The 27,971-nt window shown below is 45.4% G+C and overlaps 1 protein-coding gene across 1 annotated transcript in view; it reads left to right on the top strand.

Annotated features, from left to right (window-relative positions):
• Nucleotides 1-27,971, top strand: part of HIP1 (huntingtin interacting protein 1) — a 145,986-nt gene that overhangs the window by 74,413 nt on the left and 43,602 nt on the right. Inside the window, exons 2-4 of the mRNA XM_090276865.1 lie at nucleotides 21,252-21,315; nucleotides 24,615-24,757; nucleotides 25,011-25,067. Of these exons, the coding sequence (XP_090132991.1) occupies nucleotides 21,252-21,315; nucleotides 24,615-24,757; nucleotides 25,011-25,067 (264 nt within the window). The remainder of the gene's footprint in view (nucleotides 1-21,251; nucleotides 21,316-24,614; nucleotides 24,758-25,010; nucleotides 25,068-27,971) is intronic.

Consider the following 27,971-nt stretch of genomic DNA (forward strand, 5'->3'; position numbering starts at 1 on the left):
CTGAGTGTCAAATGAGCGGTTCTCTGGCCATGGTCCTGGGGGTGGACTTGGTGTCCTCAACACCTTCAGAGGCCCTTTCAACCATACCCAGGTTACATCAACTAGAATGAGGGTGGGACGACAGAGCACTCTGGTTCATATCTCATTCAGTTCTCAGAAAAGTGTGGTTCCTCCTCTCGTGTTTAAGGTGAAGAAGCTGAGGCTCAGAGAAGTCACACAGCCAGCAGGACCCGTCACTTGGAACACTGGGCTCTCCCCATGGCAGCTTTTGACCACTCTTTGGCTCCTCAGCTCCTGAAGGGAGATGGCCAGGGGTGTCCCAGCCTCTGATGCTGTAGCTCAGGGGTGCTGGGGCTCCCATACTTGGGGTACATATTAATATCACATAGCTGTGATCATTGGCAGCTGTGATGAGGAAACAGGAAGATGTTTAACTTGTGCTATTTTTCAGAAAATATGAAAAAGTGTAAAGAAATAAAAATTAGGCATAGTCCCACCATCCAAAACTACTGCTAACAATTTAGTATAGATCTTTATAGACTTCTTTCTTCGTGTGTGTATGTATGTGCACATGTGCTGGATTGGATCATATGGCAAGTGCTGTTTTTATATGTCAGAAATGACCAAATTTTCATTTGATTTGACCAAATACAAGCATATATACATAGTTAAATACACATATTTAAACAAAATAGGGCCATACCATAGTATAGTTTATAGATGTTTATTTTAGCTTACACTATGCCATAGGTCTAGAAACAATATATCATAGTGGTGAAGGGTATGTGTTCTGGGGTTCAAATGCTGTCACCACTGCTTACTCACCTAGACGGTTACTGAGGCTTCCCATGTGGGTTTTCCCCTTTGTATAGTCGGGTAGTATGGTACCCTCTATATGGGGTTGTTGTGAGGGTACAGGGGTTAGTATGTATGTCACCTAGACCAGTGCCTGGCCCATGGCCAGTATTCAGGAACTTAGCAATTACCACCATATATCCAAGTGAGTAGAGATGTATCATTTCATTGTAATTCACACCCTGTTAATAAACTTTTAGCTGTATCCATTTTCCACCATTAAAGTGACATCTTTGTACACACATCTAAGAGTATCCATTGACTGCTTTATGTTTGGAGATATGGCTTTTAAGAATTCTTTTTACTGATGTGTTTGTTTTGAGCTGAGTAGTGCGTGCAGGGGAAGGTTACTTGGACGATTCTCTCTTGCTGCCCTTGTAACTCTGATCCCTGCCTCTTTTTTGCCTTGCCACACTCTACAGACACTAACAGCTCGCCAGTCCCCACACTGGGCACTGGCCCCCACTTCTGGCTTGGTTCTGCCTCTCCCCCTGAATGCTCCTGCATGCCCCTTCTCCAGGCTGGCCTTTCCTCCAGGGAAGGGCAGCCCTATGCCACCCTTCAGCCTTGGATAGATGCCTGTGCCTAGGCCTCCCTGCCCTCCGCACCCGCCCGCGTCTCTTCTCTCACTGGCTGCGTACACAGTGCCACCATCTTTCTCCCCATCTAGATTATACTCCTTAAAGACTTACTCGCCTGTGAGTTGACTTAGCACAGCACTTGACACATAGGTACTCAATATATGTTTGGTGGGTGAATTTATTGAATGAATAAAATCCTGACTGACTAATTAATGACAGGACCTAAATGGAGATGGTTTGGGGAGGGTGGTTAATTTAGATTATAGGGGTGGAATGAAGCAAAGGCATGGGTGAACCCTTGGCATGTTTAGAGCTGTGCTTTAGAAAGAGGGATCTGGCCATGTTGTGACCAACAGGAGCTGGTAGCCCAGAGACCAGTGTAATGTCAGGCCTGGACAGCCACTGGGGGTTCACCCTGCTTTGTGCTCTTTGGGTGACTCTGTCCGCACCTCCGCACTTCTCTTGATCCTCATGGCTCTTCGGCTGAGGAAGGGCTCTCTTCACCCTTGAGAAACAGAAGTGAGAGTTCCTGGATGCTCTGCTTTCTGAGGAAGTCCACCACAGTCATACAGCTGATGATGAAATCCACCACTGGAATTAGCAACCACCCCTCTCTCCACCGTAGAAAACTGTTTAGAAAATCCTTCTCAGCTTGTTATTACTTCCTGTGTCCGGAGCTGGAAGTATCCATCAGGGTTCCTGCCTTCCTGCCTGCCAGCTGCGACATTCCATGGCTTCCTGAGGGTGACCAGATCCTAGACCCTGCACTGCTCATCCACTCTCTTCTCTTTGGCTCTGACCTGCGATCAGGGAGGCCTGTGCTTTTGTTGTGTGCTAATAAGGACTTCAATATCTGGGGCCCCAGGCTTTAAGGACTTCAGTATCTGGGGCCCCAGGCTTTACGTTGACCTGAGTGTCCTCTCAGTGAAAATAAAACTGAATTATCCCAGACCAGGACAGATATAGCCGGGATTGATGTGCCTGAACCTGGAGTGAGAGCTTGGTTGAAATTCTGGCTCTGCTGCTTACTAGCTGGGGCATCTGGCTAGCCAGGCATCATGACTAGCGGGGCAAGTCACTTAACCCTTTCGAGCCCCCCACCCCTTGTCTCATCAGTGGCATTAGCAAGTCCCAGTGTTACTGTAAGGGTTAAATGAAATAATGTGTGCAAATGAATCTGGGATCTGTTACAGGCCAGGAGAGGTTAATTGAATTAGAGAATGAGAGACTGAACACAGGGAGGTAGAGACTATTCGATCTTGTATTTTAGATAAGAAAATTGAGATCCCAAAGGAAGGGGGGTGGCGGGGAGAGAAGGAAGGAAGTTGAGAGAAGAACGGAGACAGAGTCTGGATATTTTGCCTTATATTTCCTCTGCTTCCCCCAAGCTCCTGTGTTCCCCACTCCCATCCTGTCCCCTCTCACCACCACCACCCCCACCACCCCGTGCACACACACACACATCTGTTGCCAAGTTCTTGGGTCTATTTTCCCAAAGGAAGCACCATCAATTCCATCTTTCCTTCCTGAAAGGCCTCATTGAAGAAGAGGGACACCAAAGTGACCAATTATATCTGAGTGATTCCATCAATGTCCAGTTAGTTTTAAAGCTGGAAAGACAATGAGAAATAGAAGGCTTAGTGTGAGGAAAAGTGAAAGGGATGGGGGAGAATTGGTCTGAAGGAGGAGGGAGCAGAGGGCTGGCTTCATTTCTTTCTTCAAGTTGCAGTGAAATGGGCCTTTAATGCTGCTCCCTGACAGGCTTGTGCCTCCCCTGGTCCATGCAGCCCACCACTTTCCTAAATGATACATCTTGCTGCCTCCACCCCCACCCTCACTCTCTGCCCATGACCTGTTTCACTGTGAAATGAGATGAGACACAGTCCTGAGGAAGCTCGCACGTCTGCCTGCACCTGTGTCCATTCCCTGTGACGTGACCTGTTACTCTAACAGAGCGGCGCCTACTGTTGTGCACTAGACCCCTTCCCCAGTCCAGCAACTCTCCCTTCTCTCCCCTTACATATACACAAACAAGTTATAGTTTCCCCCATTTAAAACAAGGAAACCTGGACCCTACCTCCTTCTTTCTCTGCCTCCTTACCAGCACTTGCTGCCTCCACCTTCCCTCTCCTTTCTCTCACGAATCCCCCATCAGGTTCTCCCCACTTCTCTACCAGAAAGCCCCGGTAAAGGTCATCATGATGTTCAGTCTGATGGTCAGTTACCAACTCTCGCTCTGCTTGATCTGTTAGCAGCATTTAACACAATCGATTACTTCTGGGTGAAATTCATTTCATGTGGCTTTAGGATGCCACACTCTTCGGTTTCCTCCCACCTCCTGGACTGCTTTGTTTCCACTACTCATTATCTCTTTTTCTTGAATGTTGGGTACCTTCAAGCTGCCCCAGATTTCTCATCTGCAATTATTCCTTGGTGAACTTACTCTTCTTCTTCCCCCCGCCAAGATTTTATTTATCTATTTTTAGAGAGAAAGGAAGGGAGGGAGAAAGGAAGAGAAACATCGATGTGTGAGAGAAACATGGATCAGTTGCCTCTCGCATGTGCCCTAACCGGCGGCTGAACCCATAGCCCAGGCATATGCCCTGACTGGGAATCAAACTGGCTGCTTTTCACTTTGCAGGACGATGTCCAACCAACTGAGCCAGAGTCACACCAGTTGGGAGGAACTTACTCTTCTTAAGTCCCATCTGTATATCCTGATGACTACCAAGCTGACGCATTCAGCTCGAACCTCTTAAATTCCAGGCTTGTGCATCCTACTGCTCTTTCATGGCTCCATTTGGATATCTCATAGGCATCTCACATTTGCCATGTTTGAAAACAAGCTCCTGTTTGCCCTGCCCCATATCTACTCCTTCCATGGTTCTCTCCATGTTGTTAATGGTAACTCAGTTCCTCTAGTTGCTGTAGAAAATTATCATGGTGCCATCTTTGACTCCTCCCTCACACCGCATGTCCATACATCAGCAAGTTCTATGAGCTCTACCTTCAAAATATATCTGACCACATCTTGGCACTTCCACTGTGACTAGCCTGATCTGAGCTACCATAATCTCTGGCCTGAATTTATGCAACAGCGTCTTAATTGTCCTCCCTGCTTCTGTGCTGTCTCTGCAGTCTCTTCCCAGCATAAAAGCCAGAGGGATCCTCTTTAAAAAGTGAGTCAGATTGAGTCACCCCTTTGCTTAAAACCTCCCAGTGGCTCCTGTCTCACTTATAACAAAGACTTACAGTGGTCCACAAGTCCCTTGTGATTCAGCCCCTCCCATCTTGAACCTCCTGGCTCCAGCCACACTTAACCTCTAGCTGTTCATCGTACCTGCCAGGTGGGCTATGCCTGCAACTCTTGTTTGCCAGCTTGCTTCCTCACTTTCAAATGTGTACCAACTGCCCTGATGACCCTGCATTAGGTTATAACACCAGCTCAATAAGCCCTGTCCCCATAGTTGGCCTTAGTTTTCTTCCATAGCACCCATTGTCGTCTCACGCAGTATATATTCTATTTATTTGTTTACTCTCACTCTCCCACTAAAATGTAAGATCTGTGATGCCAGAGGCATTGTTTTCTGTTCACAGGTGTATTCCTAGAGTAGTGCCCAGCACATGATAGGCCTTCAGCAAATACATGTTGAGTGAATGAGTGAATATGAAAAGAACTCAGAGCAGTGTTCCCTGAGTATAGGGAAGACCGAAAGAGATTTGAGTGGCCATTAAGAATCTATTAACCATACTCAGGTAAAATATAGAAATAAGTGACAGAGAACAGGGCTGGTTGTCTTTAAGAAAATAGGTGACCATCTGTAATAGGCCAGTCTATAGTTAGCCAGGCTACATAGGAGGAGAGCTATTCTTCTGAGCCTATGTAACTAACGTGGCTTTGTATAAATCACACTTCTGGAAATGGAATCCTATTTTAAATGTACTAGCAGAGATTGCTATTTAAAGGAATATGATGCCAAATTCTTTTATAAAATGAATAATAATCTCCTAATTTGTCTTTAGTGTTAACTCATACCCCTCCACCCCGCATTTATGTGTACTTATGTCAAGGTATGCTGGTACAGGTGAGAAAAATCTGTTTTTCATTTTTCACTGTCCTTATTATTCCCTTTCTCTTTGCCATCATTCATTCCCCTGTCCATTCCTGCTTTTCCTGTCGCTGAGTTTTTTACATAGACTCTTGACATGGAATGTTCTTCTGTAACACAACCCGAATTAGAGTGCAATGAGCAATGGCTCCTTTCCAGACTAAATGAATCCAATCTGCAGGTGGAGCAAAGGAACCTGTTAGGTGTATGTGAATACTACTGGGGTACAGGGTTAGGTACTCAGGTGGTATTCATGCACAACCATGTTTGAGAACCACCAAAAGTGACCAAAGTGACAGCCATGTCCTCCTATTCACCCTTCCCACATCTGAGCCTTCACTCTACAGAACTTCTGAGGCTTTGCAGGTGGCTGATGTGAATCTGAGCACAGACTGATACAGAACTGGCTCATTTGTCTGGGAGCTGGAGTTCAGGGCTCAGATTCCCCTCTCAGTAACATCACCCACCCTGCTGATATCTTAGATGAGAGCAAGGTTCTGTGGCCACTGACTGATGGAGTTCTGTTCAGGTGTTCTCCGGAGTGTCTGCCTATAATGAACTTGGGCTTCATAGTCCCAGTGGGTCCCCCAAGAGAACACATCTGTGATTAAGGGTTCAGTGGAACATGTGCAAACAATTGTGACTAGATCCTACTTTCTTGACAATAGTAGAAGGTTGACTTGTTTAGAGATTGTTTGGCCTTAGGTCGAATCTTCCTTATATACCCACTCTAGGTTTTCTGAAAAACTTTCTCCTTTTGGTTCCGCTAGTAGGTCGTCGTCGTCGTCGTCGTCGTCGGCAGCCGTCCGTCTCGAGAGACGATGGTGTAGCTTCTTCAGAGTCTATCTGCACCGCCAAGAATGGCTGTGCAGTCCGACTCGGGAGTGACATGGTATCTGTCTCCTCCCGTGTTGAATCGACATCTTGCGATGACGCTGAAGCTACAGAGCCTGGGCAGGGTAATATGGAGGGTCTGCTGTTGCCCATGCAGCAGACCCCCCCTCTCTTCGCAGCTGAAGGGTCCAAGGGAAAGACGGAGTCGATACAGCTAGTAGGACAGGTTGGTCATTTTATAAGGTAGAGAGAAATTTGCCTTTAAGACAGCCAATGTGTTGAGGTCAGGGGAGAGGTTTAGAAAATAACGTGGGCTTTGGCTAAGAATTAAGTCATAACTATGGAATGTAGAACATGTGCCTGACTGAGCTGTGGCTGACCTCTGTGAGCCCACCTGTTTATCTACAAAGTATGCCCTGCCTCCCTCACAAGGTTTTCTCAGCATCAGGAAGGCAGTGCATATGAAAGCCCTCTGAAGATGAAAAAGGGTTAAACAAAAATGAGAAATGCTATTTTCATATAAGCAAACCTGGTATTTACACATTTGAAAGAGCCAAACCTGTATGTTGGGAATGTTTAACATTACAGAATTATTTGCTAGAGTCAAATAAGATATCTTCACATAGACATCCCCCTGTGTATTTATTTATAAACTGCATTTTATGAAAATTGGATTACATTTTTGTGAAGATCACCATCTGAAGCGAGAAATACAGCTGAAGTATTGAGAAGGGTGACCCTGAAGCTATTGGGGTGGCCAAAAAGTCCATATGGCTTTTTTCCATAAAAAGGAAGACACATTTTTCTTTCTTTGTTGTTGTTTTAATCCTTACCTGAGGACATTTTTTCGTTACTTTTTTAGTGAGAGAGGAAGGGGGAGGGGTGAAGAGAGACGGACAGACAGACAGACATCAAAATGAAAGAGAAACATCAATCAGTTGCTTTCTTGTATGTACCCTGACAGGGGATCAACCCCACAACCTGGGTATGTGCCCTGAACAGGAATTGAACCTGTTACCTTTTGGTCAACAGGACAATGCTCCAACCAACTGAGCTACACCAGCTGGGGTGAAGACACATTTTTCATTTTCACCAATAACTTTATTGATTTGGATATTTTGAGTATGTTGGCCATCTCCCACGTGGTATAATGGTGATTGTACTCAATTAATGTCTCCATTTGATCACTGTCAACTTCAACTGGTGTACCCAACAACCATGGATCATCATCCAGCAAGAAATCTCCAGCATGGAATTCCACAAACCACTTTTTATAGATTCATCCAGTCACAGCAGCTTCTCCATACACTCACTGCACAAATCTTGTTTGCATTTCAGTTGTGTTTTTACCTTTCTTGAAATAATAAAGTATAATATGCCGAAAATGCTGCATATTTTTTCCATCTTCAATATTAAAATGGCTGCACAAAAATTCACCAATTTTGATAAGTTTTTTTTAATGCACACCGATATGACAGCTATCACAATACAGTCTAACAAAATTGTTTTGAATGGAGTTAAAAACAACTAAGCACTACTGATGTCATCTTACGGATAAAAACAAACAAACTCTTTGGCCAACCCAATACATTGGAGTTTGGAATTCACGAGATCAGGAGCCACTCTAAATTTCTCTACTGTGAGGACTCATGAGGGAAGTTATTCTTGCTGCTTTATTTGGGGTTAATTGTGGTGAAGACTAGAGGTAGAAGGCCAGTCATATAGTAATATGGGTGTAAGATGAGGGTGTTTGCTGTAAAATAGAACAAAAAGAGGTGTGAAGGATGTTTGGGAGGGAGGAGTGGCAGGCCTTGGCATTGTCTGAATGTAGCAAGTGCCTCCTGACTCATTCATTCAACAGGCGGAGACAGTCTCAGGTGTAGAGCTCTGGGAGAGGCACAGGGCCTGAGAATGGGTGCTTCCTGTGCCCAGGGACCACCTGTCAGTCAGGCAGAGAAGAGACAAAACTAACTTCACACTTTAAAACTTGGGAGGTGGAAAGTGGTAGAGGGAAGTAAAGGAAGTTAACCAAATGTAAGCAAAGACATAACACAGGATTTCAACTCCTGTAGACCAGCTATGTATCTGGTAGGCAAAGACATTGCTAAAGGCCTGCCTGAGGCCTGACTTTTCCAGGCAGAGTGACTTGCCCAGAAAGCCTAGTGAGTTCTCAGTGCAATACCTGTGAACTTGACATTGCAGTTTCTGTTCCTAGGAAAGCAGAACTGAGCCTTCCTCTGTGAAAAGAGAAGCAGAACTGCAAGGGAGAGTGTGCCTCTCTGAAGCCATGGCCCCCTGCAGGTGGAGGAGAAGGGAGAGGGTCCAGCCTCTTTTCCATGAGATGTGGTGTCTAAGTGTCTAACCCTCACCCTATATTCCAAGGCCTTCTGAAGGCATCCCTGGGCACCCTGAGGGTTGCCTTAGAAGTTCTTACGTGGAAGGAGGCAGCTGCTGTATGGAGAAAAAAGTGGCTGAAAGACACACATGAGAAGCTGGGCTGCTCAAGTCAGTGGATGACATGGGCATGGGTTTTTAAATAGGGACAAAAGTACAGGGGGGTGATCTTTGCCTAAAGGTGTGAAAGGATGATCTGACTGAAAAGGGAGCTCTTAGGCAGCTGTAATGATAGATGGCAGAGACTGAGCTCGCTGGCTTCTTATCCAGGCCAGGAGGGATCATGATTGGTCCGCCTTTCTATAATCAGTCCTCCTCTTGCCAAACGGTCTAATGCAGAGTCTGCAGTAAAACTTCTGGAGAGCTTTGGGGATATGGAACTGGCAGGGGGGCAGGGGGGTTCTCCCAGTGTAGTGTAAGAGAAAACAAGAGCATGGGGGGACAGGTTTGACCTGGAATGCCTCTCAGAAGTTTGAGAGTGTGGGGAGGACCGGTTCAGGATGGAGACTGCTTGCTCCGCTCTCCCACTTTGTCCCCCACCAAATAAGAGGAGCCTTAGGACTGGTAATGACGGGGCAGATAGGACAGGGGTCTTGCTGAATAGTAAGGGAGAGCGCTTTTCTAGGGACTGACGTGCACCCTGGATCACGTTCAGAGAAGGAAAGGTATTTGTCTCTGGCAAAAGACACAGCCTTTGCAGTCCCTCTGCTCCCAGTCTGGAAATATCCCAGGCCTGTCTGCACTGCTCATCTGTCTGACCCTGTCTGGGGAAGGAGAACCAGCCGTGGAGCTGCAGTTCTAACTGGGGATGCTCATGCGAGGTCCTGGAGGGAAGGAGAGAGGTGAGGAGCTGTTCATGGTCCCAAAAACCCCACCACCAAGCCCCGGGCCCTGGGAGGGAAGGGACATCCACTCTGTCCAGATTGTCGCCCACTTCTCTCCTCCCATTCTCTCTTACCCTGCCCCCCACAACCTTTTGCCTCCTCCAGCGTTCACCTGGAGCAGCTCTTGCCCAGGGCACCAGTGACGTCCTTGCCACAGGCAGTGGCTAATTTTCAGTCCTCATCTCCCCACATGGCTGACACAGTTGACAGCTCCCTCTGAACTGAAACATCTTCACTGAGAGAGGTGACCCCCACACCCTGGATTCCCCTCCTGCCTCGCCAGCTGCTTTTCCTCGGGCTCCTTCCCCAGTTCTCTTCCTTCCTCCCAGAACCATGGGATCACAGGGTTAAAAACCATCTTGTGTAAAAATTCCTCTGATGACTAAACATCTCTTGCCCGTTGTTAGTGTACAGTTCTGTGAGTTTTGAAAGTCACATACAATTAGGTAACCTCCACATAGTCAAGATTTAAAGTAGGTCTGTCACCCCCCAAAATCCCCTCATGCCCTTTTGTAGTCACCCCTTCCACCACCCCTGCTCTGGCAACCATTGACCTGTTTTTTAATTCTTATACTCCTAACTTCTCCAGAATGTCATATAAATGGAATCACATAGCACGTGGCCTTTTGAATCTAGCTTCTTTCACTTAGCATTATGTTTTCGAGCTTTATCCATGTTGTCCCACATACCAGCTCCTTACTCCTTTTTGTGTGTGCATGTGGCAAGATATACACACCATAAAATATACCATTTTAACCACTTCTAAGTGGCATCCACATTATGTAATCATCCCCACCATCCATCTCCAGAACATTTTTATTTTCCCAAACTGAAACTCTGTACCTGTTAAACAGTAGTTCTCCACTCCCCACTCCCACCTGCTCCTTGTCCCCACCATTCTACCTCTGTCTCTCTGAACTTGACTATTCTAGGTATCTTGTGTAAGTGGAATCAACAGTATTTGTCCTTTTGTAGCTAACTTATTTCACTTCGCATAATGTCCTTAAGATTCATCCATATTGTAGCGTGTGTCAGAAGTTCCTTTCTTTTAAGCCTGAATAATGCTGCATTGTGTGAATATACCATGTTTTGTTATCCATCCTATGTGGATGGACACTTCGGTTGCTTCTTCCAGTGTTTTCCACTTTGAACATTCTTATTTCTTCAGCTGTTCCAGGTGCTTCACTGTCCTGACCACCCTCCTCCCAACACAGGATTATGCACCTTGCTGATTGCAGAAGTGATTGACATTTTTTAATCTTCTCAACTTTCTTATTCTGTCTTCTTTCCAGACTATTAGAATGCAGAATAGTGCCTTTCTTTTTGCTAAACCCTTTGAAGTCAGTGTCACTCAGACAGTTCAGTTAATAACCATGTATCCAGAAGCCAGAGAATGATTGGGGGCTTTAGAGTGAAGGGTGGGAGTGTGATCCTAATTTCAGCAGTCCCCAGCTTGTGTAGCAGATAAGGCTGATAAAATACTAAAAGGAAAAAACAAAAACAAAAAACTATCTTAGTCTGTTCAGGTTTCCATAATAAAATACCACAGGCTGGGTGGCTTAAACAGCAGGAATTTTTATTTCTCACAGCTATGAAGGCTGAGAAGTCCAAGTTCAAGGTGCTGGCTAATTCAGATCCCCAGTGAGGGCTCTGTCTTTGACTTTTAGACAGCTACTTCCTTATGGAGAAAAAGAGAAAGTGAGCACTTTCTGGTGTCTCTTTTTATAAGGGCACCAATCTTGTCATGAGGGCCCCATCCTCATGACCTCATCTAAACCTAAGTTAACTCCCAAAGGCCCCCATCTCCAAATACCATCACATTGTGGGTAGGGCTTCAACATATCAATTCGGGGGACACACAGGTCAGTTCATAGCAAATACCTTTTATAAAAACATGCAAATTAGTCAAAGTATCTAATTATATGGAGTCTACTAGGTATAAAAGAAGTGTAAGAAACAATAGCTGGATATCATCAGGATAGCAACATCAGTAAGATTTTTCAGTTGGAAAGGGAAAGAAATGTGACTTGAGGAAGGGGAGTGGAGCAGACAAGGTATCAAGTGCTAATGAGATGTCTGCTTGGAGAGGACTGAGCAGAGCAGGCCTTTCTTCATCCCTGCCCATTGTGTGCCAGGTACAGTGTGTGAGGCTGAGAGCACTGTCCCTGCCCTCATAGAGCTCACTGTCTAGTGGGAAACCGAAAACAGGTGAATGAACAAGCCAGGGAGTTTTGGGTTGTGATGACAGCCTCTACAGGAAATAACCAGGGTGGTTGTGAGTTGTGATAAGGATCCAGTGCCAGGCATGGGGTGGAGAGATGCTCTAGATTAGAGAGGCTCCCTAGGAGGTGGCATTTGAACAGCTTGAGGAAGGAGGGAAGTCCAGCCTTGCAAAGAATGGAGGGCAAGACTCTTCCAGGCATAAGAAGCATCAGAGACAGAAAGAATTAAAAAATATTTGAGGACAAAAGAGGCAGCCAGTGTGGCAGGGCATACTGAGTAGGAGGGAGAATGTGGTGGGGGCTCTGAGCAGGTGGTGTGATCTCATGAGTGGTTTATAAAGATCACTGACTGCTAGGCGGAGAGCAGCTGGAGGAGGGCCAGTCCATTGGGAGGCTGTTTCAGTGGTCCGTTGGGGACATAATAGTTGTTTGGGCTTGCATGGAGGCAGAGATGAAGAGAAGCAGAGGTTTGGGGGGTGGAAAGAACAGCATTACTGATGGGCTGGATGGGAGCATTGAGGCAAAGGCCGCAGTCAAGGATGGCTTCTAGGGATTGTGGGAGAGGAGTAATTGGGTGGGTGGACGTGCTGGCAGAAGCTAAGCGTTCAAACCATGGGCCTGGTTGAGATCCCTCAGGAGTGAATATAAGTAGATAGCAATCTGGGGACCAGCATCATGGGTTAGAAAGAGAGGCCGACAGGTGGATGTTGTTGACTCGTGCGTCAGACTGCCGGAGTTAACTGAAGGCAGATTGCTGTGAGGATAGGGACCTGGGTTTGAATCCAGCCTCAACCTTCTGCTGCCTGTGCTACTTTGGGCAATTTGACTCAGAGAATGGGGGGTCTATCCCTGCCTTCCAGGGCCAAAGGGAGGACCAGAAGCAAATTCCTGAGTTCAGTGGCTAGTAGGAGGCAGGGACTCTGGTGCTACTGCTGCTGCTACCGCTAACGTGTTGACACCAACTATGACTGCTCTGTTGTTATTATTTTCTGATCAAGGGAAGAATTAAAAAGACCTGCTGTTGGACACCAGCTTCTGAGTATTACAGCCAAGACCAGAGAATTCTCACACTGTGCTGAAGGCATCGGTTTCGTGCCTCGCTTGTCCCTTCCCCTGAAGCTCATGAATTTCAACTTGCTTCTGAACTCTGTCATCCTGGCCCAGGTTTGGGGTCCCATTTGTGAAGCTAGGCTATCCCCACATTTACTGTGACATGCCACCGCAGCTTTTTGCATTCGCCTTTCCCTGAATCTTACCCCACCTTCCCTCATTGCCATCTGTGTTCCTCCCTAGTCAGAGTTGACTTCCCAGTGGGTCTTTTTCTGCCCTGTGTCTCAGGATTAGGCACTTGGGGAAAAGCTTTCAGCCCCATGTTGGCTGAGCTTTGCTCTTGGATTCTGGAAGCCTTTGCAGGAATCCAGGCTTGGGTGGGAGGAGAGCCTGACCAAATTGCAGGTATGAATGGGACCATCTCTCTTATCTATTTACCTCAAGCTTCCAAACCTGAGGAGGTGAGGGACACCATAAGGCGTTGCTGGTTCCCAGTGCTCAGCCCCCTTGGTAGGCAGTCATTGCTGAGGCCGCTGGTGATGGCCACTTATGCCTTAAAAGCCTCCCTTCCCCCTACTCTTTTAATTTCTTTTGTCTCCCTTCTATCTGTCTTCTTTCCCCTCTGCCCTGCCTGGTCTCAGATATTCCTTGACTTGGTCTGGGATGTGGGCTGCTCCATCCTTTGCTTCAGGACCTTCCACCCCCACTCAGGCACGTCATCTACTCCTGCCCCTGCCATGGAACCTTCGCCCAAGGGGCCTTTGCAAGCCAGCTTGGCATGGCAGCTCAAGTGCTGGGCACCTGCCAAGAGCTGTGTGCATGACCGGACAATGCCCAGCTGGACCCCACAGGCTAGGCCCAGGCCCTGCTCCCCGCAGAAGCGAGGAAGGCCCCCAAGGGTTTTTCATTGGCTGCAGCCTGGCTGAGAGAACAGAGGATGGAGATGTGGGGGCAGGGAGGCTGGGAGAAAGCCACCCTTCCTGTGGTGCCTGCTGATAATTGGCTCTTGGGAACCAGCTTGGGACACAAGGGCCAGCAGGGTCAGGAAGTGGTGTACAATGCTGCTCTTTCAGGGGGACACTGCATGGTCTTGGGTCCTGTGTGACTCCAGGGAAATCTGGAAAAACAGCCTGTTCTTAGAGGATGTACTCTAACCTACACTGGAGGTGAGAAATTGAGCTCTGAACTTTCCACCCTCTGCCCTGGCAGGGCCCCCAGGCATTGCCCAGTTCAGAACCCAATTATTTTTTTCAGAGAGAGCCTGGAGAGGGGAGGGAAAGGAAGCAGATTTTCTCAAGAGACCGTGAATCGTGTACCTGGTACTCTACAGAGGGGGGAAGCGAGTGGTCCTTAATGATTTGTTAAGACCCTATGCCCTGCCTTAGCAACTGTGGGTCCTCAAGGGAAGAAGGCAGTATCCTTGTCCTCATGATTTTAATCTGGGTGGGGAGGTAAAACAGTATAACATACTAAGTGTCAAACTCATGAAGAGAAATAGGAATTCAAGAAAAAAAGATAAAACGATGGTTATTGGGCAGAGTAGCCTGGCAAGTCCAAAGGAAGGTAAATTTGGTCTGTGATGGGAAGACAGGGAGGGATTTGGAGTGAAGAAGGAAATGGAAGAGCATGTCCCACAGTGTGGAATGCCAGGCACCAAGTGTTACATAGGGAGAGGAAACTCGCCGTAGCCCAGAACTCCTGCCCTGAAAATGTCCCTGTGTCTGATGTTCCAAAGGCCCTGGAGGGACCCACAGCTTGCCTTTCCAAACCCAGAATGGTGAAGCTCAGCCCTGCCTCTGAGCCCAGAAAGCTTACTCCAGAAACCGGGAAGTGGGCCTGCAGTCGCAGGCTGTACGCTGCCTCTTGGGAGCTCTACTTGGGGAAGTGTTGGTTGGTGAACTTGGGGCACATTGGCTGCAGTAAGTGGGTGCTCCTGTGAGCCTGCCGGAGATGCGAGAAAGGAGTCTGGGGCAGTCCCAACAAGGGCAGGTGGGACTTGCGGACAACTTGTAGCTGTTGGTTTGGGAAGAAACTTTGTTCCGTAGCCCAGTGCTAGGCTTTGTTAGTGTACTGAACTCGTGCCGGGGACTGTGACTCAGAATGTCTACATTGAAGTTGTTCCACATTTTCTTTCATCAGGGCAGTGAAGCAGTAACTCCTCGAGCTCATGAGGATGAAGGGTATTTTTATTAAGATCCTCCCCCTGGTCAAGAGCCTTCTATGGCTCCCAAGGTCACAATTTCCTGCCCTGATGTCCAAAGCCCTCCGTCATCTGAAGGCCATTACAGAGTCTAAACGTGGGAAGGGACCTAGAAGTCAGCTGATTTAGCCTGTGCCAATCAGTTTTTTTCGCAATAACCCTGAGGAGAGGTGACCTCACTTCTGCCTATATGCTTCTAATAATGAGGAAGTCTCTCTTCCATGGGACACCTTTAAGTTTATCCAGAAATGGTCTGCCTCTCATTGTACTAATTGGCCTAGGTTTGATCCTCTGAAGTTATTTCTTTTCCGCATGACCACCTTTCAGAATATTGATGTTCCTCTAAGTTTTATTCAGCTCCTGCATCCATCTCAACCTAGGTCACTTTCTTTTACAAGTGATATAGTTTGTCAGTTTCCCTCTATGAAGCCAAAAACTGAATAGTGTTTTTACTTGTAAATTGATCTGCATAGTGAATTGGACCCCCCCCCCCATTCTGAACACTATACTCCTTTTAATTCATAAGGTCTTAGACTTGCATTTTGATCAACGATATCAAAATGTTGCTTATATCAAGTTAGCATCCAAATAAAACACCTAAATTGTTTTCACAAGTGCTACTTTGAGGCATCTTTCCACTGTGCCAGTGAGTTTAGATGTAAATGTAGAAAATTTCCTTTATTCCTACTGGATTGCATCTTGTGATGTTAAATCCATTTTTTTTCAGTCTGCAGAAATCGTTTGGATTCTGATTATTTCCGTGGTGTGGAGGGCCATGTCTAGTGTGGAGATTGTGCGTCATAGGGTCACACTGCAGGTCTGAGTCCCAGGTCCACACTGGCTGGTGAGGTAGCCTTGGGCAATATGTTAGCCTTTCTAAACCTTGATTTCTTTATTTGTAAAATGTAGCTGATTAGTAGTAATGCTCGCCTACTCATAGGATGTAGAGTTAAGACTTTAATGAGATAATTCATACAAAATGCTTATTAAAGCACAGAGCCTGGTAGTAAGCACTCATTAGCAGCCATTATCTTGATGGTTATAACCACTGCTACTGCTAGTTCATGTCCTCATTCTTTTTAAAATGGCCATTTCTCACCCCACATCCTCCTGGCCTCATTGTTCTTTGCTAACAATGTCTCCATGGCCTGCTTCTATTCTCCACTTGCGTAGGTTCAAAGCCTCTGCAGCACTTTGAATGCTTCCTTCTGCTGTGTCCCCTATAAATGGGAGCTCCTACCTAATACAGGGTTCTTAACATTCTTGCTTCTATCATTTTGCTCGAGGCCTTTATTTTTTCACATCTGTCTGCTATTCATAGCTTCCTCCTTCAGCTCCCTACCTCCAGGCTCCATCCTTTACTCAAGCTCTCACGCTGCTGCTGGCCATGCTTCCTCCAGCCGCTTCTGCCTTTTCCCATCCACTCAAAGCCCACTCACTGGCTTTCCACACCCAGCACCACCTCCCTTTCTGGCTTCATTCCCCTTCCTTGTACAGATGCCACCTTCCAGCCAAACCGGCCTGCTTGCCTGCTCCCTGCCTTTCCAGTCTGCTGTGTTTCCTTGTTGTGCTTCCTCTGCCTGGAGGGCCTGTTCTCCGTGTGCCAGACCTAGACCCAGCCCCTGCAGGCTCCTCCTTGGTTCAGGGCTCGGCTTGCAGATCCAGTTGACCACAGTTGGAACTGAATAGTATGACCTTGGGCAAGTGTCTTAGTCTTTCTGTGCAATAATCTTAAGTGCCCCCGAGTTTTCATGCAACGCAAATAAAAGAAATAGGTAAATTGCAGGGGATGGTACCTGGGACAAGTTACCCTCTCTCCCTCTGAGAAGTCTTTCCTGAACAGCATCACCATTTCAAGAGGTTTCTCCCTCCTTAAACATTTAGAACACAAAACATTTCCAATTTACAGCCACACACACACATGAGTTTATAGACACATACTGCTTAAAGGAAATTTTCAGGAATTTCTTTTTTTGCAAGCAAGGGAGACTTATAATGACCACAAGCTTGGACACTTGGGTTGCTCAATATAGACAAATATTTGTGGAATAAGTGTAAATCCCACCCACCACAGGTCCTCCCTCAAGGCTCTGACATGGTTTCTAGAATAATATGCCAACATGGGTTCTCTCTTCTTCCTCTCTGCCTCTACCAGCCCCACTAGAACTTGACCACATCCAGTTCAGTGCCTTAATGGATTTCAGTCTCTTGTCATTTTACATGTTTATGTCTGTTATAATTTCTTATGGAATGCATGCAACCTGTAAGGGCTCAGCAAAGATGGTGACTTTGCCTAGAGGTCCATCTGCAGCCAGGATCCCCTCATTGTCCTGGTTCCAGGGGAGAAACGTAGTTTAAACCACCATAAGTACCAAGGAAATCTGAAGGAAAGTGAATGGCCTGGGAGGGGCCTGGAAGCAGAAGCTGAAAAACAAGGTTCAAGTAAAGATTTGTTAAGAGGAAGCTGGAAGCACTCGGCCTCCATAGGACACATGAACTGCTTCACTGAGAGATGTTTGGGGAATAAACTATACTTCTCTCTTGTAGCATCTCTCATATGAGGTTCCTTCTCTGTAGAGCCCCATACTGTGTGCTGTATGGAAGAGGGAAGGAAGTATCAGGAGGACCTAGTCTCATGGTGAAAGGACCCTATATTAGTCTCCTGGGGCTGCCAAAGCCAATTACCACAAATTGGGTTGTTTAAAACAACAGAAATTTGTTCTCTCACAGTTACGGAGGCTAGAAGTCCAAAATCAAGGTGTCAGCAAGGCCATGCTCCCTCTGAAGGCTCCGGGAAACATCCTTCCGTGCCTCTCCTAGCTTCTGGTGGTTGCGGTCATCCTTGGTGTTCATTGGCTTCTAAACACATCACTCAAATCTCTCCCTACATCTTCACATGGCCTTTTTCAAAATTATTATTATTTTACTTTCCAATTCTTTCCAATTAAAGTCTGCATTCATTATTATTTTATATTCACATGTTCTTCTTATGAGAACATCAGTCATGTTGGATTTAGGACCCACTCTAATCCATTATGACCTTATTTTAACTAATTACATCTGTAAAAGCCCTGTTCCCAAATGAGAACACATTCATAGGTACTGGGGGATTTGGACTTGAATGTATCTTCTTTGGGGCAGGGACACAATTCAACCCACAACAGAGCATATGCTGTTAAAGAGCTGAGTCTGGTAGGAAGAAAAAAACATGTGGAAAATTGGGCTTAACACATCCAAATATATATAAACTAGATATAAAAGAACATATCTTGGTAAAACCTAGAAATAACCTATTTTATACCATATATACACATATCTTAAGTCGGTCCAGAAGGTATCCAGCCATGTACTATGAAAAATAGAGACATTTATTGAAGAAGATACAAGAAACATTATATGTAGGACAGTGACTCCTCAGTCTTCTTCAAAGTAGGCACCTCGGGACCTCACACAGTTCTCCCAGTCGCCATCAGCTGCCCTGTCGTATTTTCCTGAATCTCATTGACCATCTGAAATCTATTCCCTTTCAAAGGTAACTCTAGTTTTGAAAAAAGCCAGAAGTCACAGGGTGCCAAATCTGGGCTACAGCGGGGCTGAGTCACCTGGGTGATTTGATATGCCAAAAATCTGCACAAGACATGATAAATGAGTGGACCCGTTTTCATGATGAAACTGTCAATCACCAGTTGCCCATAGCTGCGGCCTTCTGAATCATACATATAGTTTCTGTGGAGGAATGTTCAAGCTTAATGTAAAATTTGATTCAGGTTCATTGCTCTACTCTCTCAGTCATTTTGAATGCAACAGCCACACAGTACACATGCTCACTCAGCAGCATCTACCGCCCCCACTGACTAGTACAGTGAAGTCATCATTGTTCACACATGTGCATTCCAGTCTACTCTCCTTGGCTGCCAGTTTGTTGATATTGCACAAACCGTTCTCATTATATTAACAATGGCTGGACTTTTTCCAGACAGACCTCGTCATATGTACATGTACATATGTATGTATGTGTTTTTTCCTGATAAAGACTCAAATGTGAAAAAGCAAACAATAAAATACTTAGAAGAAAATATGAGAGGCTACCAGGTGTAGAAGGAATGTTAAATAAAAAGAGAAGTTATAAAAGATAAGATGGACATACTAAATTAACTATGTAAGGCAATCAACAATCATAGCATATCAGTCCTGGAAATACAAATTAGAATAGTAATGAGATTTCACTGCACCCATGAGACCGACAAAACGATAAGCAATAACCCTTGTTGGTGGTGGGGATGCTTTTATATGTTATCAGTGGAAAGGTGAATTGTTAGAGCCTCTTTAGAAAGCAAGATGGCAACCTTATTTGGATCCTGCTTAGAACAACTGCAAGAAAGCTTTTTTTGTTTTGATATAAATGTGAGCAACAACTAACCATTTGATAGTAAGGAATTGTCTTTAAAAATTTTAGGTGTGATTCATAGAATTTTGGTTAATTTTTGAAGAGTCCTTTCTTTTTTCTTAGAGATTCATACTGAATATTTACTGTTCAAATGATGTAACACCTTGGAATTTACTTCAGATAATCTAGGGAGCAATGGAGTCAGTGGCTGATGGTATAAATAAGCGTCAACATACTACATGCACAGCCAAATCCAGACCACCACCTGGTTTTTAAATAAAGTTTTATTGAAACACGATCACACTCATTAGGTTACATATCTTTTTAGTGTCATCGAAGCTGCTTTTGGACTACAGCAGCAGCGTTGAACAGTTGCAATGGAGACCATGTGGCCTGCAAAGCCTAAAATATTTACACAAAATCTTTTCAACCCCTCATCCATAAAGCATGTTTGGCTAAAAGTTTGTAATGGTTGGTTCTGGGGATTAACAATATGAGGGCCTGTTATACTCGTCTTCGTACTTACCTGTGTTTGGACTTTTCCATAATGAAAAGTTTAAAAAAAAACCAAAAGAACTTCAACTTAGTAATCTCATTCCTAGAACTCTATCATTTGGAAGTAAAAGCATCAATTAATAAGGATATATGTATAAGAATGTTTACTAAAATAGTTTACAAGTGGCAAAAAAACAAACAAACTGGAAATAAATTGCCTTCCAACCTGGGAGTACTTGTATAAATCACATCCACCCGCCCTGTGTCATACGATGTTGTCTTTTCAAAGAATGAACTAGAGGTTTGCGATTCCACTTGGTGAGTTTTTCATGAGATATTTTCAAATGAGAAAAACAAAATATAAAAAAGTCTATGTGAGAGAGTTTGATTTTTTTAGAATAGTGGCGAAATTAACTCCTTCGGTGTGTATGGGTGAGTGTGTGTGTAGATAGGATGCGTAACAGTTCGTTAACGTGGGTTGGAATAGAATGATGTCTGTGGAAGGGAAGCAAAGCAAAACAAAAAAGGGGAAAACCTATACTTATATAAAGAGCCTACATGATATGATCCTGTGTATATGTTTCTATAAGTTATATTCATATGTATATGTGCTTTGCTAAATTAAAGAGTTTATGATTTTTAAAATAACTGGGAAAGAGTACATATTTTTAATGCCCTTTGATGTAAATAAGGAAATAAAAGGGAATTTGGTTAGGAGTTGGAAAGTGCCCAAAAATGGGAAAACAAGACAAGAATGACTTGGACCAGCTAAGGAAGGCTCTGTGGAAGGTTCTAGTAGTGAGAGGGGTGGGTGGATGGTCTTTGGGCCACAATCGCTCCCTGATCTCAGCGCCTCTTCCTCCTGCTCCCAGAGAAATAATGTTTCCCTGGGGGATGAAAAAGCATCCCTTTGTGCAGGCTTTAATTGCCATGTTGTTGTGCCAAGTGAATGAGTGGCAGGCGGGCGCAGCAGCTGGGCACAGCCAATGCCAGGCAGCAAAGCCCACTGCCTTAGGACAGCCTAGGCCAGCTGGCCTGGGAGCGCTGCCCACCTCGCCCTCCCCACCCCCCCCCCGGGGGGGCCATGCACTGGGACAGTGGGGCAGAAGGGTCTGCAGAGAAGGAGAGAAGAATCATTGGAGGGAGAGAAAGGGGTGGGGCCCTTGGGAGGGTCTCAGCCACTCTCAGAAGCTTATTCATCTCATCCTCCCTTTCCCTTCCCCTCCCTCTTGTTTTTCAGACTGTCAGCATCAATAAGGCCATTAATACGCAGGAAGTGGCTGTAAAGGAAAAGCACGCCAGAAATATCCTTTTGATTGTTGCTTGGAAGACCTACCCTGCGGGGGGTCAAATTGTGGGGACTGAGGTCAGGGTGAGGTGTCCTTGTTCAGCTGCAGGAAGGGGAACCCCCACGCAGGCCAGGCCCCCACAGGGTTGAGCAGTGTTGGTTGGCAGCAGCTGGCCTTAGAGACCAAGGCTTTCAGAGACCAAAGCTCATTAGGGTGGAAGGCACCAAAGTGGCCATCTAGCCCAGTCCTTCAAGCTTACCAAAGATGTCACTCCCCTCCCAGGACTTCAGCGTTCCAGACTGCCAAGTCCTTTCCTTTGAGATGTTTCCGCAGGACATCAGAGGGATTTTCTTTTTTCTTTTCTTTCTTTTTAAATCCTCACTTGAGGATATGTTTATTGATTTTAGGGAGAGAGAGGGAGAAAAACATCGATCAGTTGCCCCCCATATGTGCCCTGACCAGGAATCGAACCTGCAACCTTTTTTTGGTGTATAGGACAATGCTTCAGCCAACTGAACTACCCTGCCAGGATTAGCAGAGGGCTTTTCACCTGTGCCATCAGATCACTCCAGATCCTGTGCTTTGCCTGTAGGGCCACCCTGATCACCGCTTTGGAGACATGCTCACCTCCCCTTCTCTGAGCACGAAAGCAAACAAAGGTCTCAGCTACCATGGTTGGCCTTAAGCCAACACAGCATTTCCCATAAGTCAGAAGGGGAGAAGATGGGGACCTCGAGGTGGTTTAGAGAACTGGTGACTTTCACCACGCCAAGTTGGCAGAGGCCCTGGATGACCACCATCATGAGTCTGTGGCTTTGGGGAGAAGTGCAGGTAACACTATAGCTGGTGGATCCCTGGGGATCTGCCCCTGAGGTACAAAGTCTAGGGCCTGGAGGGCTGAATCCCCAAAAGCCGAAGGAGGGGCTGCCAGTGAGGTTGAGCCTTTATCTGTATGTTTGCCAAGGGTAGAGCAGGACACTATCAGGGCAAGTGTAGGCTGGGCTTCTGTCTGGGATGTGCAGCTCCTTCCCTGGGTTCGTCGTGGTGGCTGCACCACAACCAGTCAGTCCTGACAGTTTGTCTTGACACCATCCCACCTCAGCCCCTAGAGGAGGCACTCGGTTGTATGCCCAGAACTGGCAGGCCCTCAGGAAACATTACTGACAGCATGTACTGCTCTTCATGAGAGTGAAAGCAGCTTTAGTGGGAAGATGCTTTATTTGGAATTAGGGCTTTGCTGTGTGATGGGGGCTATAGAACCTGTCCCTGGGACCCCGGAATCCTGCCCGGCAGTGCACCAGCTAAACCTGGCTGCCTTTTTATTCCCAGAAAGACATAGTCCCTTTGCTTTACTGCATCAAGAAAACCAAACCAAGTAAAACCCACTTGATTTTCTCAGAATTACCTATTCCTGACCCCTGCCTGCTAAGGATTTGTGATCAGTTTGATGCAAGATATGAAGTAGGAGAAAGACAGTTGTCATAGGCCAGTGTTCTCCTCTGGATGGAGGATTGGCACCAGGAGGGCCAGGCCTGCAGTGGCAGGGCCACGTTGCACCTCTCCAGGGAGGCCCCCTGCGGCGAAGAAGGGACACTGGTGGAAGGATCCAGGATCCCACATTGGGAACTCTGGCTCACTCTGGACCTCGTGGGGCCTCCATGAGTCTTAGTTCCCATGTCTGTCAGATGAAAGAGTTGGTTGAAGAAGATTTCAAAGGTCTCATGTTCTAGTTCTAACATTCTGTACCTCTGATTCTCAATTTTTAAGTGGTGGATAAATATTGAAAAGATCAACCCCTTACTGTAGGGTTTTAAAGCCTATTTAATGATATCACAAAACATTTATTCTTTACCTATTCTTTTAAAGAGCATCACCTACCCTAATGCTTTTGACTTCAGAAATACTGTTTAGACATATGTTTATCCCAGATAACTAACTGATGAACAGGTTGCCCCCCTACCCCCCACCACCATGGTAGCCACTTCTAGAGGACTGGGGACTGAGTCTTTATTTTTCTTTATATCCCTGAGTGCCTTTTACAGTGCCTGGCACATAATAGGTACATTTAAATGCTTATAAATAATCAAAGAAAGACAAGAAGGTCTTCTTGCCTCTTTCAAAGTCAGAGTGTCGAGCTAGCTCCACACCTGCTCCTGCTTCTGTTTTGGCAAACTGTCTCTGGTGAAGTAACTACAGTCAGTGGGAGAGGGAAGTCATCAGTTGAGAGGGAAGGGTGCTACCTGTCTCTCCTCTTGGCTTTTTTCTAGTCCAAGGGGCTATGTTTTAGGTGAAAACATAAGCTATTTCAGAAAAGCTGATTTTAGCTTCTAGACCCAAAAGTCTATGTTCAAGGCCACCCCTCTCAAAATGCACATTTTAGGCCAGGGAAGGAACTCCAAGATACCTTCTAGCTCAGAAGCAAAACAACATGCGTCTGGGTGAGTCATATAGTTTGTGACCTGAGACAAGTCTTTCTGTCCTAAATGGCACTTCTTACCTGAGCCTTGAAAGAAGCTAACGTTCCAAGCCAAGAGCTCTACTTGGGGTTGATGATGCCCACTTACTGGGTGTGTGAGGCCTGTTTAAGCAGACAGCAACAAAAGAAATGTGGGCATCCACTACTTGCCCCAAAAAGGGTTCACTACTTACAAGGGTCTGGAGTGCTAAGTTAAAAGCACATGAGGCCAGATGGACATGTATTACACGCACACCGTGGTGGGCGGTCCCTGGGTAGTGGGTACCATTTGGAATTGAATCTGGGGAGGAAGTGGCCCCAGGACTCCACATACAGGGAGTTCAAGGTGTTAGGAGATGAAAGCACCCTTGAACGAGGCCAAGAAGGTATGCAGAGGAGTTGGGGTGTCAGAGTAATTTTTAAGTTTAGGGAAAAGACATTTTACACAAAGACTGCTGCTTTCAGGGCCAGAGCAAGGGGCCTAATGGAGAGGCGTCGGGGGCTGCCAACCTAGTTCTCTTTCCTCAGAAGGCACACCAGGACCACTGCTGGCCCAGAGCACTCGTGCAAGTTAGAAAAAGACATCCCTCCCAAAAGACATTTCCATCTCTGGGGAGATGATCTAAGAAAATGTATTTTATTAAAATGAGACACTTTATTGCCATCCGTCAGAAAATTGCCTGGATAAATGTACAGATCTGTGGTGTCTTAGTTATAAGCAGTGTCCCCTCCTAGGTAGGGCCACTGCCCTGAACCATTCCATAGCCCTCCGCAGTAGCCTGTTACAGGCTTGACCCCAAGGATTGGCTGGTTGCCTGAGGCAGGGCCTGGGGCTTTGTTTTCCATGACCCTCCCTCACCGTGCATACTAGGCACCCACCATGAGAAAGGGGCACAGACCTTTTGGTCTGTGGTCAACCGGCTACCCCTCTCCAGCAACGCAGTGCTCTGCTGGAAGTTCTGCCATGTGTTCCACAAACTCCTCCGAGATGGACACTCAAACGTGAGTTTCTGGGACTGCAGGGGGTGGCCAGAGGGCCAGGGACCCATGTGGGGAAAGTGTGATTGCCTGGGCCACAAAGGCCGCTGTCCACTCCTCACTGAGGGTGGCAACTGCCCCTTTCTCCTGGCCTTTTGCTTACTGATTAAAGGTGGGGTTGTCTCTCTCTGATCAGCTGCTCCAACCTGCCTGAAACCCATCTTTTACCATCATCTGTGTCCTCCTTTCTTATAGGCTGTTTTTCTTTTCTCCCCAGGTCCTGAAGGACTCCCTGAGATACAAAAATGAATTAAGTGACATGAGCAGGATGTGGGTGAGTTTGGAGATTTGCACAAGGGCTGCTTGTGCCTCCTTATGCTTCCCCAGAGGCCACATAGAACAAGGACTATGGAATAGAATAAACTCATCTCTTTCAACTTGTTTAGGATCACTCTCATGAGCATCAGGGAGGGGTCAATGGTACAGTGATACTCACAGTCTTACCTGGGGTTCCTGGAAGCTGTAGGGACGTTCCAGAGCCTGGGAGCTTCTACTGCCAATGGAACCTTATGTCACAACATTCTCCAGGCATTGGGATTCCCTCAGCAGTGACATTGCCACAGTTCCCACCTCTTTTTTAACTGGTCCTATTGAGATCATAGTACATTGAGAACTAGCATTCTCACTTCTTAATGCCAGTGCCTTTCCTTTTCTGTCTAGAGATTCTCAGGGCCTTAGAATGAGGGAGGAAATAGGTGACAACATCAGAATCAATTGAATAGTGTGTTTTTATGCACGCACCAGAATTTCTCTAGTTCTGATATCCAGTGAGTCCATGTATGGATGGGAGGTAATTTGCATTTTGAAGAAATGTCCCAGGTTGATTCTGATGTGTCCCTTTGCCTTCACTGGTTGAAAACAACTACTTAAGCCCTTCTCTTCAAATTCTTACCTGTATCTGTCTGCACTCACAAAATGTTAGCAGTTGTGTAGTCTAGTCTACCCATAACAGATAAGGAACTACAGGCCCAGAGAGGAAAGTGGCCAAAAGATTAATAGTACCAAGAAGGGTTGCAAACCACTTTTGGCACATTCGATCATTATAGCCCCTTCTCTATACGCTACACGAATCTTTTTCTCTCTCTCTGTGTTTCAGTTGCGTTTTTACCTTTCTTGAAATAATACAGAATAACACACCCAGAGTGTTGCATATTTTTCCATCTTTAATATTTAAGTGGCTGCACAAAAATTCACCAATTTTGATAAGCTTTCTTTCTTTTTAAATGCACGCTGATATGACAGCTGTCACAATACAGTCTAACAAAATTGTTTCAAAGTTCAAGACAGCTAAGCATTACTAGCGCCATCATACGGAAAATAAACGCACTTTTTGGTCAACCCAATATTTTATTTTAATTTTTTCATTCTGTGTTTTTTATTTCTTCTTACACCTCATATCTTCCATCTGAGATCACTTTCTTTCTGCCTGAATTATTTCCTTTAGAACTTCCTTTAGTGAAAGTCTGTTGGTGGTCAGCAACGATTTTTAGTTGTTCGAGAATGTCTTTATTTCACCCTCATTCATGGAACGTATTTTCTCTGGGCTTAGAATCTTGGTATGACAGTTATTTTCTCCCATCACATGGAAGATGTTATTCAAGCTATCCTCCCACTGACTTTAGCTTTCATTTTCATGAAGTCTGCTGTTAGACTCACCATTACCCCTTTGAAGCTAATCTGCCATTTTTAAGATCTTAGTACATGTCTAGGTGGGGGTCTTTGGACTTATTAAATATGTGGGTTAGTATCTTTCATTACCTATGAAAAATTCTCATTGTCTCTTTAAATATTGTCTTTGCTTCTCCGTTTTGTCTTTTTCTCTGACGCTTTGGTTAGATGTATAATAGACTTTCTTACTTTATCCATGCCCCCCCCACTTTAAATTGATATTTCATTTTTTTACTTTGTCTTTCAACTTCATTCTGTATTAATTTTATTAAACCTGGTTTTCAGTTCACTTGTTACCTCTTCAACTGACTCTAATCTGAGAGACATTTTTTATAATGTCTTGTGCCCTGCATGTATTTGGAATGATCTCTCATTTATTTAGACATATTACACATAGTGATTTCATCTATCATTTTTTTATACTTCCATTATCTAAAGCCCTTAAGAGATCTGTTTCTGGCACCTGTTGTATTTGGTGAATTTTGCTCATGCCATGTAGTTTCTTTCTGTCCTTAGTTACTTCTTACTGTGAGCTGCTCATTTTCCTTGGAATTTTATTTGTGAGAATTTTTGGGGGTCTGTTATGAAGACACATTCCTCAAGAGAGAATTGGCATTTGATTCCATAGGGATCACTCTAAAATCTCAGCTTACGGTTTTTTGAATTCCAAGCAAAGCCCCTTGAGAACTAGCTCACGGGTCCAATTCTCAGCAGCAGTTTTTTTTCTCCCTCCAATCAGAACAGTGGTCTGAGGCAGGAGATTTTCTTTGTAGTCCTCAGGGAGAACTCCTTCAGTGTAGGGGTACAGATGTGTGCTATTCCCAATTTACCCTTCATTCCCCTGAACCAAGGAGGTAGCCTCCTTCGCGCTTCTGCTAGACTCTTCAGCTTGGGCAGGCCAGAGCCCTGCCTCCTGTTTACCACCTGGTCCTTGAGGCCCAGAAGATTAAAGCTCAGGTTCGCCTGGTCTGGCAAAGTCCCCTTTACCCTCAACTCCATTACCCAAGTATTACATTTACTCTCCAGGAATCTGTGTTTACTCAGTCTCTGGCCTGAGGATTCTTTGCTCTCTAGTTAGATTATTAATAGTTTCAAATTTTTAAAAAATATTTTCCCAATATTATCAATTTTCAGTGGGAAGGTCAACCCAGGCAGCTAGCCTGCCTTGTTATCCAAAATAGAATTCCTTTAGCTCTGTTTTCCTATATACCTTATCTTTCCCATTTGCCTAAGAGCCTCTGAAGTTAGAAACCTCTTTTACTTTATTATTTTTTTAATTAAAACCATTGTTTTTTTTACAGCAGTTTTAGGTTCACAGCAAAATCGACTAGAAAATATAGAGATTTCTCATATACCCCTTACCACTCCCCAGCACACACAGCCTCCCCTGTATCCAAATCCTCCCCCAGAGTGGTACATTTGTTACAATCAATGAACCTACATTAATACATCATAATCACCCAAATTTATAGTTTATATTACAGTTCACTTGTGGTGTTGTATGTGCTGT

This window comes from Furipterus horrens, unplaced genomic scaffold (assembly GCF_987537825.1).
Source record: "Furipterus horrens unplaced genomic scaffold, mFurHor1.1.pri manual_scaffold_5, whole genome shotgun sequence".
NCBI lineage: Eukaryota > Metazoa > Chordata > Mammalia > Chiroptera > Furipteridae > Furipterus > Furipterus horrens.